Source organism: Protobothrops mucrosquamatus, unplaced genomic scaffold, assembly GCF_001527695.2.
Source record: "Protobothrops mucrosquamatus isolate PMUCROS unplaced genomic scaffold, P.Mucros_1.0 scaffold928, whole genome shotgun sequence".
Classification (NCBI taxonomy): domain Eukaryota; kingdom Metazoa; phylum Chordata; class Lepidosauria; order Squamata; family Viperidae; genus Protobothrops; species Protobothrops mucrosquamatus.
The window spans coordinates 210,342-222,413 of NW_015387179.1; the positions used below are offsets into that span (position 1 = coordinate 210,342).

At 36.2% G+C, this 12,072-nt stretch overlaps 1 protein-coding gene across 1 annotated transcript; it reads right to left on the reverse strand.

Moving 5' to 3' along the window:
• Window positions 1-590: 590 nt before the first annotated feature.
• SLC25A31 (solute carrier family 25 member 31) lies at window positions 591-11,758 on the reverse strand. The gene is made up of 6 exons (XM_015819466.1): window positions 11,542-11,758; window positions 8,899-9,026; window positions 5,424-5,541; window positions 4,292-4,446; window positions 2,299-2,424; window positions 591-800 (listed from the first exon to the last, which is right to left on the reverse strand). The coding sequence occupies exons 1-6, from the start codon at window positions 11,756-11,758 to the stop codon at window positions 600-602; spliced, it is 945 nt and encodes a 314-aa protein (XP_015674952.1). The 3' UTR covers window positions 591-599.
• Between the last annotated feature and the right edge of the window lie 314 nt (window positions 11,759-12,072).

The window sequence follows — 12,072 nt, forward strand, 5'->3', positions numbered from 1 at the left end:
TACTGGAAAAGATTAAGGAAAACAGTTTCCTAGCAAGAAACTCCTATTATTACTTTGCTGCAGAACATTACAGCACATTCATTCCAAGACACCCTTAATTCAAACTGTTGAACAAAATAATCTGAATAAATTTGCACTAACTGGGGCTATAAGCTGTCTAAATTTTGTTTAGCCTTGCCTGGAAAAGCTCTTATTTCTTGCTAATAAAAAAAGTTTAAACTCCAAAGTAAACTACTGGGTTTGGATCGGAGCAAACCGGATTCCAGTCCAAGCATATTTATCAACTATGATACACATCTTTGGCTAGGCAATTCAATGTTTCTCTCTCCCTCCTAAAGAATTGCTTGTCCAAGATGAAATCCAGGTATCTTGATTTTGAAGGTAAAGACAATGAATGACTCAAGGAAAATGAAATAATAGGCAGAAGTCTTTTGAAAGTAAAAGTTAAGTAAATGTAACCTTTAAATTGCTTTAAAATCATAACATTAAATACTATTGACTTGTTACAAAGTGGAATACTAATTAATAAACCAATATTCAAAACAATAAGACTTTTATCTCTACATGTGCAGCGCAAGTAAAATAGATTATTAGTGCCTTTAGTCAGATGTTTGGCCTATTGAAGGATCAATATGAAGGAATTCCTTGATTTTGTCATAAAGGACTAGCACCAAGGCACCTCCTGTCCCACGAAGAACATTTGAAAAAGCCCCACGAAAAAAGGCCTTTATTCCTTCCTGGCCATATATCTTGATAAAGCAGTCAATGGTTCCTTTATATTGACGTTCAGTCTCTCCACTCTGAATTCAAAAAACATTCAAATATAACCAGAGTTAGTGCAAACTATATACACTTGATATATAGTAAATAATTATTCTGTAATATTTGTTTTACCAAATTATAGCTGTACTACTTCAAACGTTGCCACTGCTAAGAACTTAAGGAGGAAATATTTTCCTGATGTAGGTCTCTGCTATTACACTTAAAATGATTTTCCCATAAAGTTTCCTGTAAACTTCAGACTTAAATGAGGTCACTTCAAATGATATTTTAAAGGCTGCTAGTTTTTAAATGTCAGGTTTTGGTGCAATGTTCTTTACTGAATTTGCACTCAGAGGTTTCTCATTATCAGTAAATATCAGTCTGAGACTGATTGATTGAATTCTAGATTCTCCTAAATTTCTGTTGATATAAATGCAATTATTTGAGGGGCTGCCACAAAGAAGATAGAGTCAACCTATTATCCAAAGAACCAGAAGGCAAGACAAGAACCAATGGATGGGAACTAATCAAGGAGAGAAGCAACGGAGAACTAAGGAGAAATTTCCTAATGGTGAGAACAATCAACCAGTGGAATGGCTTGCCTTCAGAACTTGTGGGTGCCCCATTACTGGAAGCTTTTAAGAAGAGACTGGACAGCCACTTGTCTGAAATAGTATAGACTCTCCTGCTCGAGCTGGGGGTTGGATTAGATGACCTCCAGGTCCCTTCCAACTCTGTCATTCTATGTTCTATGATTTTGCACCAGGTGATTATAATTCTACAACGTATATTAAGATGTTTTAAATGTTGGCTCTATAGTAAATAAATAAACTAAAAAAGACAGTCCTGTTCTTTTTTCTTTTACAAAAACAGATTTCATCAAAATTTATGTATTTATGTATTATGAATCATTCATGCAAAATACATATACATATACAGTATATCCTTAATTTCCTTCTCTTGCATACTAGCTTAGTCCCTTTCAAATATTTCAAACTTATACAAAAAATATTGAGGACGGACTTTACCAATTCAATAACATGTATTATTTGCTAATGTTTACTCCTATTGCTTTTATCCCAACACTGTTGATAAAGAATCTAATAACTGCCAACATAATTGGATACAACACATGACAGAACACCACATTTTATTTTGCAGTTTCAATGTTAACTATGTCAAAATTGTCTAGAAATCATAGCTAGGTTATAAATACCAATATCCCCATTTGAAATTGTAATTGCATGCAGGGTATAAACCAATGGGTATACAGAGGCTACTTAGTAACAGAATACTTGCTTGCAGAAGGTTCCAGAATCTCTGTATGTGTAGAAAAGATTATTAGCTGAGATTCTGAACTGTTGCTCAAATAACTAGACAATATGGAGTTAGACCAGTGGCTTGATTCAGCATTATATTCTAAAATCACATTTTTTGATTAAAGAAGAGAGATATGAAACAAGTAGTATCAAAACAGAATGATGTAGCCCAGACAGTCACAAGGACACTCACATGTTTTCTAGTTGAATTGCTTACCTGCATCATCATACGTCTTCTGACAGTGTCAAATGGATACGAGAGAATCCCAGAAAATACTGTCACCACTTGAGCAATTGCAAAAGATAAAAGGAATGGGGTTTCTTTAGGATTTGGTAGCATTCCCTAAGAAGTGAAAAGAAAAATTAGTCATTGACTTGTCTTCAAATATTTAAATTTAAGCATGAATGAAGTCATGAATGAATGAACTTTTTCCATAGAAAAATTTTCTATCTGTTCAGAATATTTTGATGAATCATTTTACATTATTGAAGTAATTTACAATATTTTTCATCTTATGTTTTAGAGTACACATGTCAAACTCAAGGCCCACAGGCCAGATCTGGCCCATGATGTGTTTAGATCTGGCCTGCAAGCAAACTAGTAGTAGTAGGTGATTGCGTATGTAGTGTGTGTGTGTGGGGGGGGGGAGGGAGCTGAAGCGGCAGCAGTACCAGAGAGGCCTGGGGGAAAGTTAGCTGGAACTGCGGTATTGCTGGGACTCTGCTGAGGCCCCAGGATCAGCATGCGTAGCTCCAGCTGATTGGGGCTTCCAGCGGCCAAGGGGGTGGCCGGCAGCTGCACGCAGTCTTCAGGGAAAGAGTCAGCTGGAGCTGCTAGGCTGCCGGTGCTTGGTGGGGACCCCAGAATCAGTGCATGCAGCTCCAGCTGATGAGCGCTGCAAGAAAAGGCAAGCTGGGCAGTGAGTGAATGCATGGGGGAGGAGAGATATAAAGGGAGGGGTTTCGGTGGGAAGGAGGAGTGAGGGGGAGAGAAGGCAATAGTGAGAAGAGGAAGGATGTCAGTGGGGCAAACCTGAGAGAGAGAAGGGGACAGGATAGGATAGACTTCTGTGGGGCAAGCCTGAGGAAGAGAAAGGGACAGCAGCTGACCCTTTGAGGACAACCATAATGCTGATGCAGCCCTCAACAAAATTGAGTTTGACACCCCTGTTTTAGAGTATCAGACAAATTAAACTGGAAGAATATTTCATATAAAAAACTAAGACGCAATATAACTAGATGCCCAGATGGTAAACTCTGGTCCACTGGTGAGACCAAATCTATAATCACATTTATCCAAATGCAATAATCTTGCCAAATTTTAATTTAGGTAAAAAAAAAATGTTTATCAAGAGTAATTTTAAAGGTTGAATCAATTTCTATACCACACACCCCTAGAAATGCTTCTGATATATTCTCGGACCCCTTACAAAAGTTTGAAATAACAGCAACGAATTATGCATATACACTATAATTTTGGAAACCCAAGTTTTCTCACCCCCTGGAATATTGTCTCGCACCCCCGGTTGGAAACCCCTGCCTTAGAAGAATCTCTAGAACAGAAGAAGTTAGATCAGCTCTCCAGTTGTTACCAAATCAAAAGGCTAGAGGAAATCACAAAATATCTACAGAAATATGACAAGCAGCAGCGGAAGAATTAATCCAATTTTAACTAAACTATGCCAGAAAATATGGAGAACAATCCAGAGACTAAGAGATTGGAAGATGCTAGTCTACATACCATATGTCAAATAAAGATTTAACAAAACCTGCAAACCATCACATAATATCCTTACTTAGCAAAATAATGCTTATGATTCTTCAACATAGTTTAGATCATATACTCAAAGGGAAATATCAGAAATTCAAGCTGGTTTTAGAAAAGTCTGGGGAACATGAATAAGTAAAAAAGCCAAAGAAAATGAAAAAGAAGTCAAGATGTGAATAATTGATTAATAGATGTGATTGATTATCGAAAGTCTTTCAGTTGTGCCAACTACAATATATCAAGCTGTTGAATTCTCTTAGGAAATAGGAATGTAGAATATCTCATGTAGAACTAGATTGAACATGTGGAACAGATTGACTCCAGGGTGGCAAAGGAATAAAATAAGGCTGTATATTTTACATAAATTATCATATAAAACATGTATAATAAATATAGCATATCAATACTCAATATTTTGGGGGAAAAAGTTCAAAAAACTTACTTTTATGGTGTCATAACATCCAAAATAAGATGCCCGATATACAATAATTCCCTGTACTGAAACACTAAATCCTTGGTATAGACCAGTAATTCCATCTTTTCTGGCAATTTTAACAATACAGTCAGCTAGACCTCTGAATTGTCTCTCGGAGGGACCTTAAAAATGAAGTAAAAAAAGGAAATTTTCAAAAACATGTTAAAATACTTGAAACGTAAGTAAAAACAAAAGATCCTTTGTAGTCATTTTGTAAACAATTTCCTCAGTAGATGTTTCTGTCTCTATCTGGACAGATTGCAAAATATGATGACAAATCAGAGTTAATTTTGTAGATGAATCAAGTAACTATAATTTGTTTGGTCAATTTGTGGTTTGTTTATTCCATCTGTTCTGCCAATTTCCAGAGGAAACATGTTGAGCACAAAAACAAATCAGAGGTAATTCAGAATTTATTTATTTATTTAATCTAATTTCAAGGACAACCAACTTCAGGGTAGATTACAGATAAAAGAAAAAAAGAATACCAATGATTGGAAGAACACCAAGCTTAAACCAAACCAAACCAGGCTCGATAATCACTCTTTCCACAACCACTCAATCCCATTTATTGTTCAGATCTAATAATACAAAATGAAACAAGCCATAAAGCAAATTCAAACCACCTATCCCCAAATTAATCATGTTGTTTTTTTTCTTAGAATGAGTTAACATGCCATGGTAAACTAAAAACAAATATCCTATGATATTTTACATAATGTGTAAATGAGGCAACTAATTTATATTTGGATAATATCTTTCATTTTTAAAGTGACTTGGCACTAAGTCATCCAAATTTAATATAGTAAATAGATTATTCCACGGAATCTCCAAGTCCAGAGCAATTTGTCACAGAATGCTTAATAGTGGGAAAACATATTAAACATAATGCATAGTTGTGAACTTCTTAGAAATATCTATTGGTTGTTGAAGAAAGTAAAAGCTAAATGTGCTTTATCTAATAAGCTTTGTGTACAAACAATTCAAAGTTTAAAATATAAGTTTTGATTATGTCTTGAATATTGATAGTAGAGCATATAGAAATTAAAATAGCCAGGTGAGCACATCTTTAAAATATTTTTAATATGTAGCACCTTACCTTTGCCAATGTCAGCACCCAATCGAGTTCGTGCAAAGTCTAATGGATATACTACACACAATGAAGTAGCCCCAGCTGCTCCACCAGCAGCCAGATTTGAAACGAACCATCTCATAAACTGTAATAGAAATAGTGTGCTCTGTTCAAAATCAAAGTTGCCTTCAAGCCCTTTTTTTCCTGATGAATATCTCAACTATTGTAAACTAATGTTGAGATGACATTGATTTTATATATGATCAAATACTAATAAAAGCAAATTACCAATTTTTTAGGGAGTTTGGATGGCAAAATTACTAATTATACATACTCACAATATCCTCTCACTCCAATCTATGTCAATTGCTATAAATAGAAAATGGTGCCCAAAATAATTTGGAGTGTAGGTAATACGGCTTTTACCTTATAACACATTTTCTTAAAGAAACCATCCTGAACCTTATGTATTAAAGTGTAAGTAATCTAGGTGCTTACTTGTTTTGAAGTATTCCTAATTAACATTTTTGAAAAGTACTGTATTTACAATTTAGAGTCAAATGTACGTTTCATTTATGCTTCCTGCCACGCGGGACTCACCTGGAAAAGGTATGTCTCCTCTCTGCCGTGGTTCCTGCTGCTGCTCCAATCTGAGGCCAGGGGACATGTCCACAGCCCCCCGTGTCCCGATCTGGGCTCCAGAGGCCTGGAAAAGGCCTCCGGAGCCCGGATTGATGGCTGCAGAGAGATTTTGCAGCTCCCCCCAGCGGCCCGATCTGGGCTCCAGAAGCCTTTTCCAAGCCTCCGGAACCCAGATCTATGGCTGTGGAGTGGCTTTGCGACCCGCATGACCTGATCTGGGCTCTGGAGGCCTTTTCCGAGCTTCTGGAGCCTGGATCAATGGCCACAGAGCAATTTTACGTCCCCCTGCGGCCCGATCCGGGCTCTGAAGGCCTTTTCCAGCCTCTGCAGCCATAGATCCAGCGGTAGAGGCCTTTTCCAGGCCTCTGGAGCCCCGATCCAGCTTCCAAAGACACGTCAAAGCATCCCCTGGCTTTGGTTTGCTTCTCTGTTGCATGAGATCATGTGAGAACAGTAATGTGAGATCTCACTCCACTGATCTTGCATCATCTTGCGTTATTTTAGGCCTCCATTCTCTGCAAACACACTGAAGGCCTAGAGCAGCCAAGAAAGTGAAGATTCTGCATCTTCGCAGGGTGAGTACTGAAGGCCTGGTGCCTAGGTAGACTCGCAGTGGGGGCGGGGAGGGAGGGAATAACCCGGGTGAGTGTTGCAGAGCCACTCCGGTCGCTCGTAAGGACAAACGACTGCTGTGGTGCTGCAATACTCATAATTTCGGGAGTTGCTTGTAAACACTAGGGGCGCTCATCATGTAACTTTGAATGAGCGTTCGTAACTCGGGGATTACCTGTAATTCAAGAATTAACTTGTCTCAAGTTGACAGAAGGTGAACATGTAATATAAAATACAGAAGACTAAATAAGGTCATTTGCAAGTGCTCATAAATAAAAGAACCTTAAATGTGAAATAGGTATTTGCTAATTCAGAAGATATTAAAATAAATATAGACAAATTGCCTGCTGGTGAAAGGGAGTTTTAATTCTCCATGACATTAATCTTATTCATACATTTAGGGCACTTATGTAAATAAACATACGTCTTTTTTAAAACATCCTTTTCTCAAAGATTGACGAGCTCATTAGATACAAAACTTTGTATACTTTCTCTCTATTCTCCACCATATAACTTTTAAAAAATAACTAAGAATTTATTTACTGTATTTATATCAGCATAATTTAATCAAGATTTCCAGTGGTTTACAATTACTGTACATTACATTAATTAATTACATTAAAATGAAATATGAAATCTAAAATATTTGGAAAGCAAATTACTTTCCACTATTGTACTGCACAATTGTACAGTAGATTAAAATTATTTATTTTTATTATTAGTTCCTAAGGAATGGAATGGTGTTAATTGTTAAGTGCCTTTTCGAAATATATTCATTTAAATATTTACAGATTGAAAAGACATTATAGGGCAATGGTGGCACTCAGAGCCCTCTCTGTGGGCACGCATGCTGTCGCCCCATTCCTAGGCCTTCAGCTGGGTTTTATACAACCTTTTTGCTTTAGGCCTCCGCCGCCGTGTGCAAAAAAAAAAAAGGTTCAACCAATCAGTCAATTTCAACTTCTTGCGGGAAAAAAAAAGATCTTGCAAAGTTGAAATTGATTGATTGAACTTTTTAGTCCCACCCAGTCTACCGTTACCACCGCAGCCACACCCACCCAATGGGCCACACCCAGCCAATAGGCCACACCCACCCGGCACCCGATGATGCATAAGTGGGTTTTGGGTTGCAGTTTGGGCACTCGGTCTCTAAAAGGTTTGCCATCACTGTTATAGGGGAAGCAACAGCCAATAATCTATATTAATGCAGATAATTATTTTTAAAAGCATCCATACCTTCAAGTGATTGATCAATCAGGTTTCAAACAATTAGATAATGCTGAAATTTGTTTGCTTAATATAACCTAGCCAAAGCAAATACTTTCCAGATACATTTGGACTACAGTTGTTGGAATTTACAACCTGGGCTGGGATGATGTCACAGCATAAACATTTCAAGTTATTAGACTGCATAAGACTAACTGAAGTTCTGACCCCCTTTTTTTTGGATACTCATGCCTACATACTTTCTCACAAATTTCCTTCTTTCATTTTCAAGTGGTCAGCAAGTATGCTATCTGGGATTTCTAGCTTGTTGACATTTCAACACATCTAGAAATGATTAAGTTGAGTATTGCTGCCTTAATACAACAAATAGTAGAACACTGAAAAAATAAATATTGGGTCTTAAGTGGAGGCATTACAAGCAATAAGACTCAGCATTTCCTCATGTAACCATTGAATTAATCCTTCATTAAATATATTTTGCATTTTTATGCAAAAGTCAATGGTTTGAATCCTAAACAGGATTCCACAAAAAGAAGCTAGGTTCAAATCCAGTGGAGGATCCTGCTGATGATATAGGAATACAATTAACTTTCAATAATTCTCCTTTCCTACTATGACCCTTCTCTAGTTTCAAGGGATCCTTCAACAAAGGTATTTGTTGGCACAAAGGGCTGCAGGAAAAGACAATCACGGGTGGGCTTGACTCATAAGTGTTAGTCAACTCAGGAGATGCTTACACCAGTAATAGCTAACAACAAAATCCAGCCAATGTCTTCTATAACATGGGTTGTCAAACTTGCTGCATCATATGACGTGTCGCGACATATCACAACTTTTTTCACATTGCCGGAACAGAGGTGGACGCGGCCTCCGCATGATGCAACCGGCCCATGGGCCAGCAGTTTGACACCCCTGTTCTATACAATGCCTATAACCATCCAAAAGAATACCCACATTTCCAGTACTTAAGATTAAAACAAGGGAAAACTTTTGGAATAAATCTTTATTAAATCAGACTTACCTGTGTATCTTTATCAACTCCAGACATGAAAATCTGCTTGTATTTGTCCTTAAAGGCAAAGTTTAGGGCTTGAGTTGGGAAATATCGGATCACATTGGCAAGATTGCCACGCCAGAAACTGACAAATCCTATAAATAGAAGATTTTAAAATATATAGGGTCCCTTATTTTAAATAATTTTAATTGCATGATTATACTTTATTACTGAACTTTTTCAATTTATTTCAAGTTTAAACACTTGAAATAAATTTCAAAAAATTCAAAAATTAAGATTACTGAATAACTTTAAAACTTATCATAGTGTTTTCCAAAGTCAATGCTTAACTTTCAAATTATAGATTATACCAGTGTTAACTATTTGATAACTATGCAGTGGAAGATTAGGTCTAGGAATGAGATCAGAAATAGCAACAAAATTAATTGATAATTTGTTGAGATCAATTTTAGCTTTTTTTAAAAAAAAAATAAAAGCTACTATAGTAAGCAGAGGCAGATTACGGTATATGAATAAATTCTATGAAACCAAATGAATCCTTTTGATTTGAAAATGATAGCATATTGGTTCTGAGCTTCTTCACTTCATGCCTGGCAAGACAAATGTCTTAAACTATGGGAAGAATAGTTGTGACCTAGTGGGTATTAAAATCCAACTACCATTTTTGTATAGATAAATATTTTGGATTTAAAGTCCACGAGTAAATCTTCTTTGAGGGCAGTTGATTCTGCAGATGTGTAAAAAGGAAGTTTGCTTTATTGTGGCAATAGCTTACAATGTAAAATTACAGGCTTTTAAAGAAGCATGTGATAATATTTAATATACAACATTGTTCATTATATATTTTATTAATATTTATTGAAAATGTATAATTGCATTTTATATGTTTGAATTCTTAATAATTCCTTATCTCCTTCAGCTAAAAAAAGCAGCTCTCATCCAATTATATTTGCTAGCTTTCAAAAAGTACTATATTCAACAAATTCAAGAGGATCAATCAGCAGAATAACAATATCTGTCATATATATATTCCAAGTCCTAGTTGTCAGATGTTTAAAACCTCTATATAAATCTGTATAGTACTCCAGTATTTATTTTTCTATAAAATGTTACTGGATTTATTCTGCTGCAAATTACTCCCAAACAGCAGCAGCTCACACCTAGTCCNACTATATTCAACAAATTCAAGAGGATCAATCAGCAGAATAACAATATCTGTCATATATATATTCCAAGTCCTAGTTGTCAGATGTTTAAAACCTCTATATAAATCTGTATAGTACTCCAGTATTTATTTTTCTATAAAATGTTACTGGATTTATTCTGCTGCAAATTACTCCCAAACAGCAGCAGCTCACACCTAGTCCCTTTGATTCTGTTTGCATACTAAATTAAGACTATAGTCTAAAATATTTAGAATTTTAATTATTAGATTAAAATTCCACATAAGATAAAGACAGAGAGAGAGAGATGGGGAGGAGGGAATGTATTGGCTTAGACATGGAAAGAAAACCTTATTATGTTTCAAATTCAGTATATTCCAACCATGCAGATAAAATATTAGATACTATTTACTATAGCTAAGATTTATTATTTTAAATCATCAATGCAATATGAAACCATAAAGACAAAAACTAAGCACTTAAGTATATATAATCACAGCATACATAGACAGACAGACACACACACACAATGGCAGAACTTCACAAAAATTCCCTGAGGCCAAAAGATATTGTTTTCTTGCACTCAAACATGCTGGATGGGATATTACTTGAGAATTTACATATTCTTCTTGAGTTCTATAATGGAAAAAATATACTAAATAACATATTTTAAAATGAATAAATTCACATTCTGCTAATTCTGTCACAACACTACTTGGAAAAACCAACCGGTAATTTAGATTGTAAGATCTAAAAGGGAAGAAAACACAATTGTTGTTTTCTAAAAAAATCACTTGGTAGTAAAATTTTATTGTACTTAGTGGGCCTAACTTTCAAACAGAAATGGCATCAGGTTATATGGATGTGGCAATGGGAAATTTATATTGTTATTTGTAGAATTAAATAGATCACTATATACTATTTTATCAATAACTTCTGCATGTATACTAAGTACAGACTAGCAATCAATCCCATGCATTCGTGGCAAAGATTCAGTTGAAAGCTGGCAGGTAAACTTAGATATATTTAGAATTGTTTCAATAAGATGACTGATGCTTAAAGAATTCATATACATTCAAACTAATCCATTACCACTAGGCTCAGATTATTGCCATTTGGAGAAATGGAATTGAAGCATGCAAGTGTAGGCAACCTAGGTTTTGCTGGATGTTTTTATTATAATTTTCACCATCCCTTTCACAGATGGAGTGTTGTGTATAAATGACACTGTAATGCCAACTAACTAGTGGGAATCTACTGCAAATATTACAATGCCTGTGCTACTCACATAGCCACTAATCAAGGGTTCTGTTAAATTGTGGTTCAAGAGTTGTCTTGCAGAGATGATGACAATATTTTTTCATAAATAATAACATATCTAAAAGAAAACTAAAACCCTTAACTTATTGTCTTCATGGCAGAGAAAGATTTAGAACATAGGGATCTTGGCCACAATAACACTGAACTATTTCTAGGGCTAACATACCTTGCTCCCGAGGAATGCGTATAAAGCAATCTATCATGCCTTTGTATTGCTGGTCTGCACGGATCTGTTTGGATGAGGCCTGAACCTGGAGCAGGAGCTTCACCCGTTCAATGGGTGCTACTGTTGTTTTGGAAATAGCAGCTGCCACCCCACCTATCATGAGGTCCTTTCCAAATGAGACAGGATCAAACAGCTGCTGCCCCTCAGCAGCCTGCATGATGTCAGTTGGGTAGAAAGAAAGATGTTGGTGGAACTAGGGCCTGCAAGCAGCATCACCCAGCACCAGGCAACACTTCTAACTGTCACTGCTCACAAAGAGCTAATGGAGTTCCCCTCCCCTCTCCCCCCATTCTCAAGCCACATGATGCAGAAGCACCCAATCACAGCAACCGTCCTCCCCTTTCCTTTTATAGGAAATGTTGGGCCTTTTGAAGATGGAGGTAAGTTCAGTATAGTGAGATGAGGCCTAAAATGAAGTAAGTTTGCAATAGAGAACTTGATTCGACAAAGGCCTTTCACAGAGCTTAGTTA

Bases quoted from the DNA above. Each gene is read 5' to 3' on its own strand.
- SLC25A31 (XM_015819466.1), bottom strand. From the start codon at position 11,758: ATGCAGGCTGCTGAGGGGCAGCAGCTGTTTGATCCTGTCTCATTTGGA. The intron at 4,447-5,423 runs GTAAGGTGCTAC...TTCATTTTTAAG, and splicing joins GGGTGCTGACATTGGCAAAG to GTCCCTCCGAGAGACAATTC. The intron at 2,425-4,291 runs GTAAGTTTTTTG...TTCACTTCTTAG, and splicing joins GATGTTATGACACCATAAAA to GGAATGCTACCAAATCCTAA.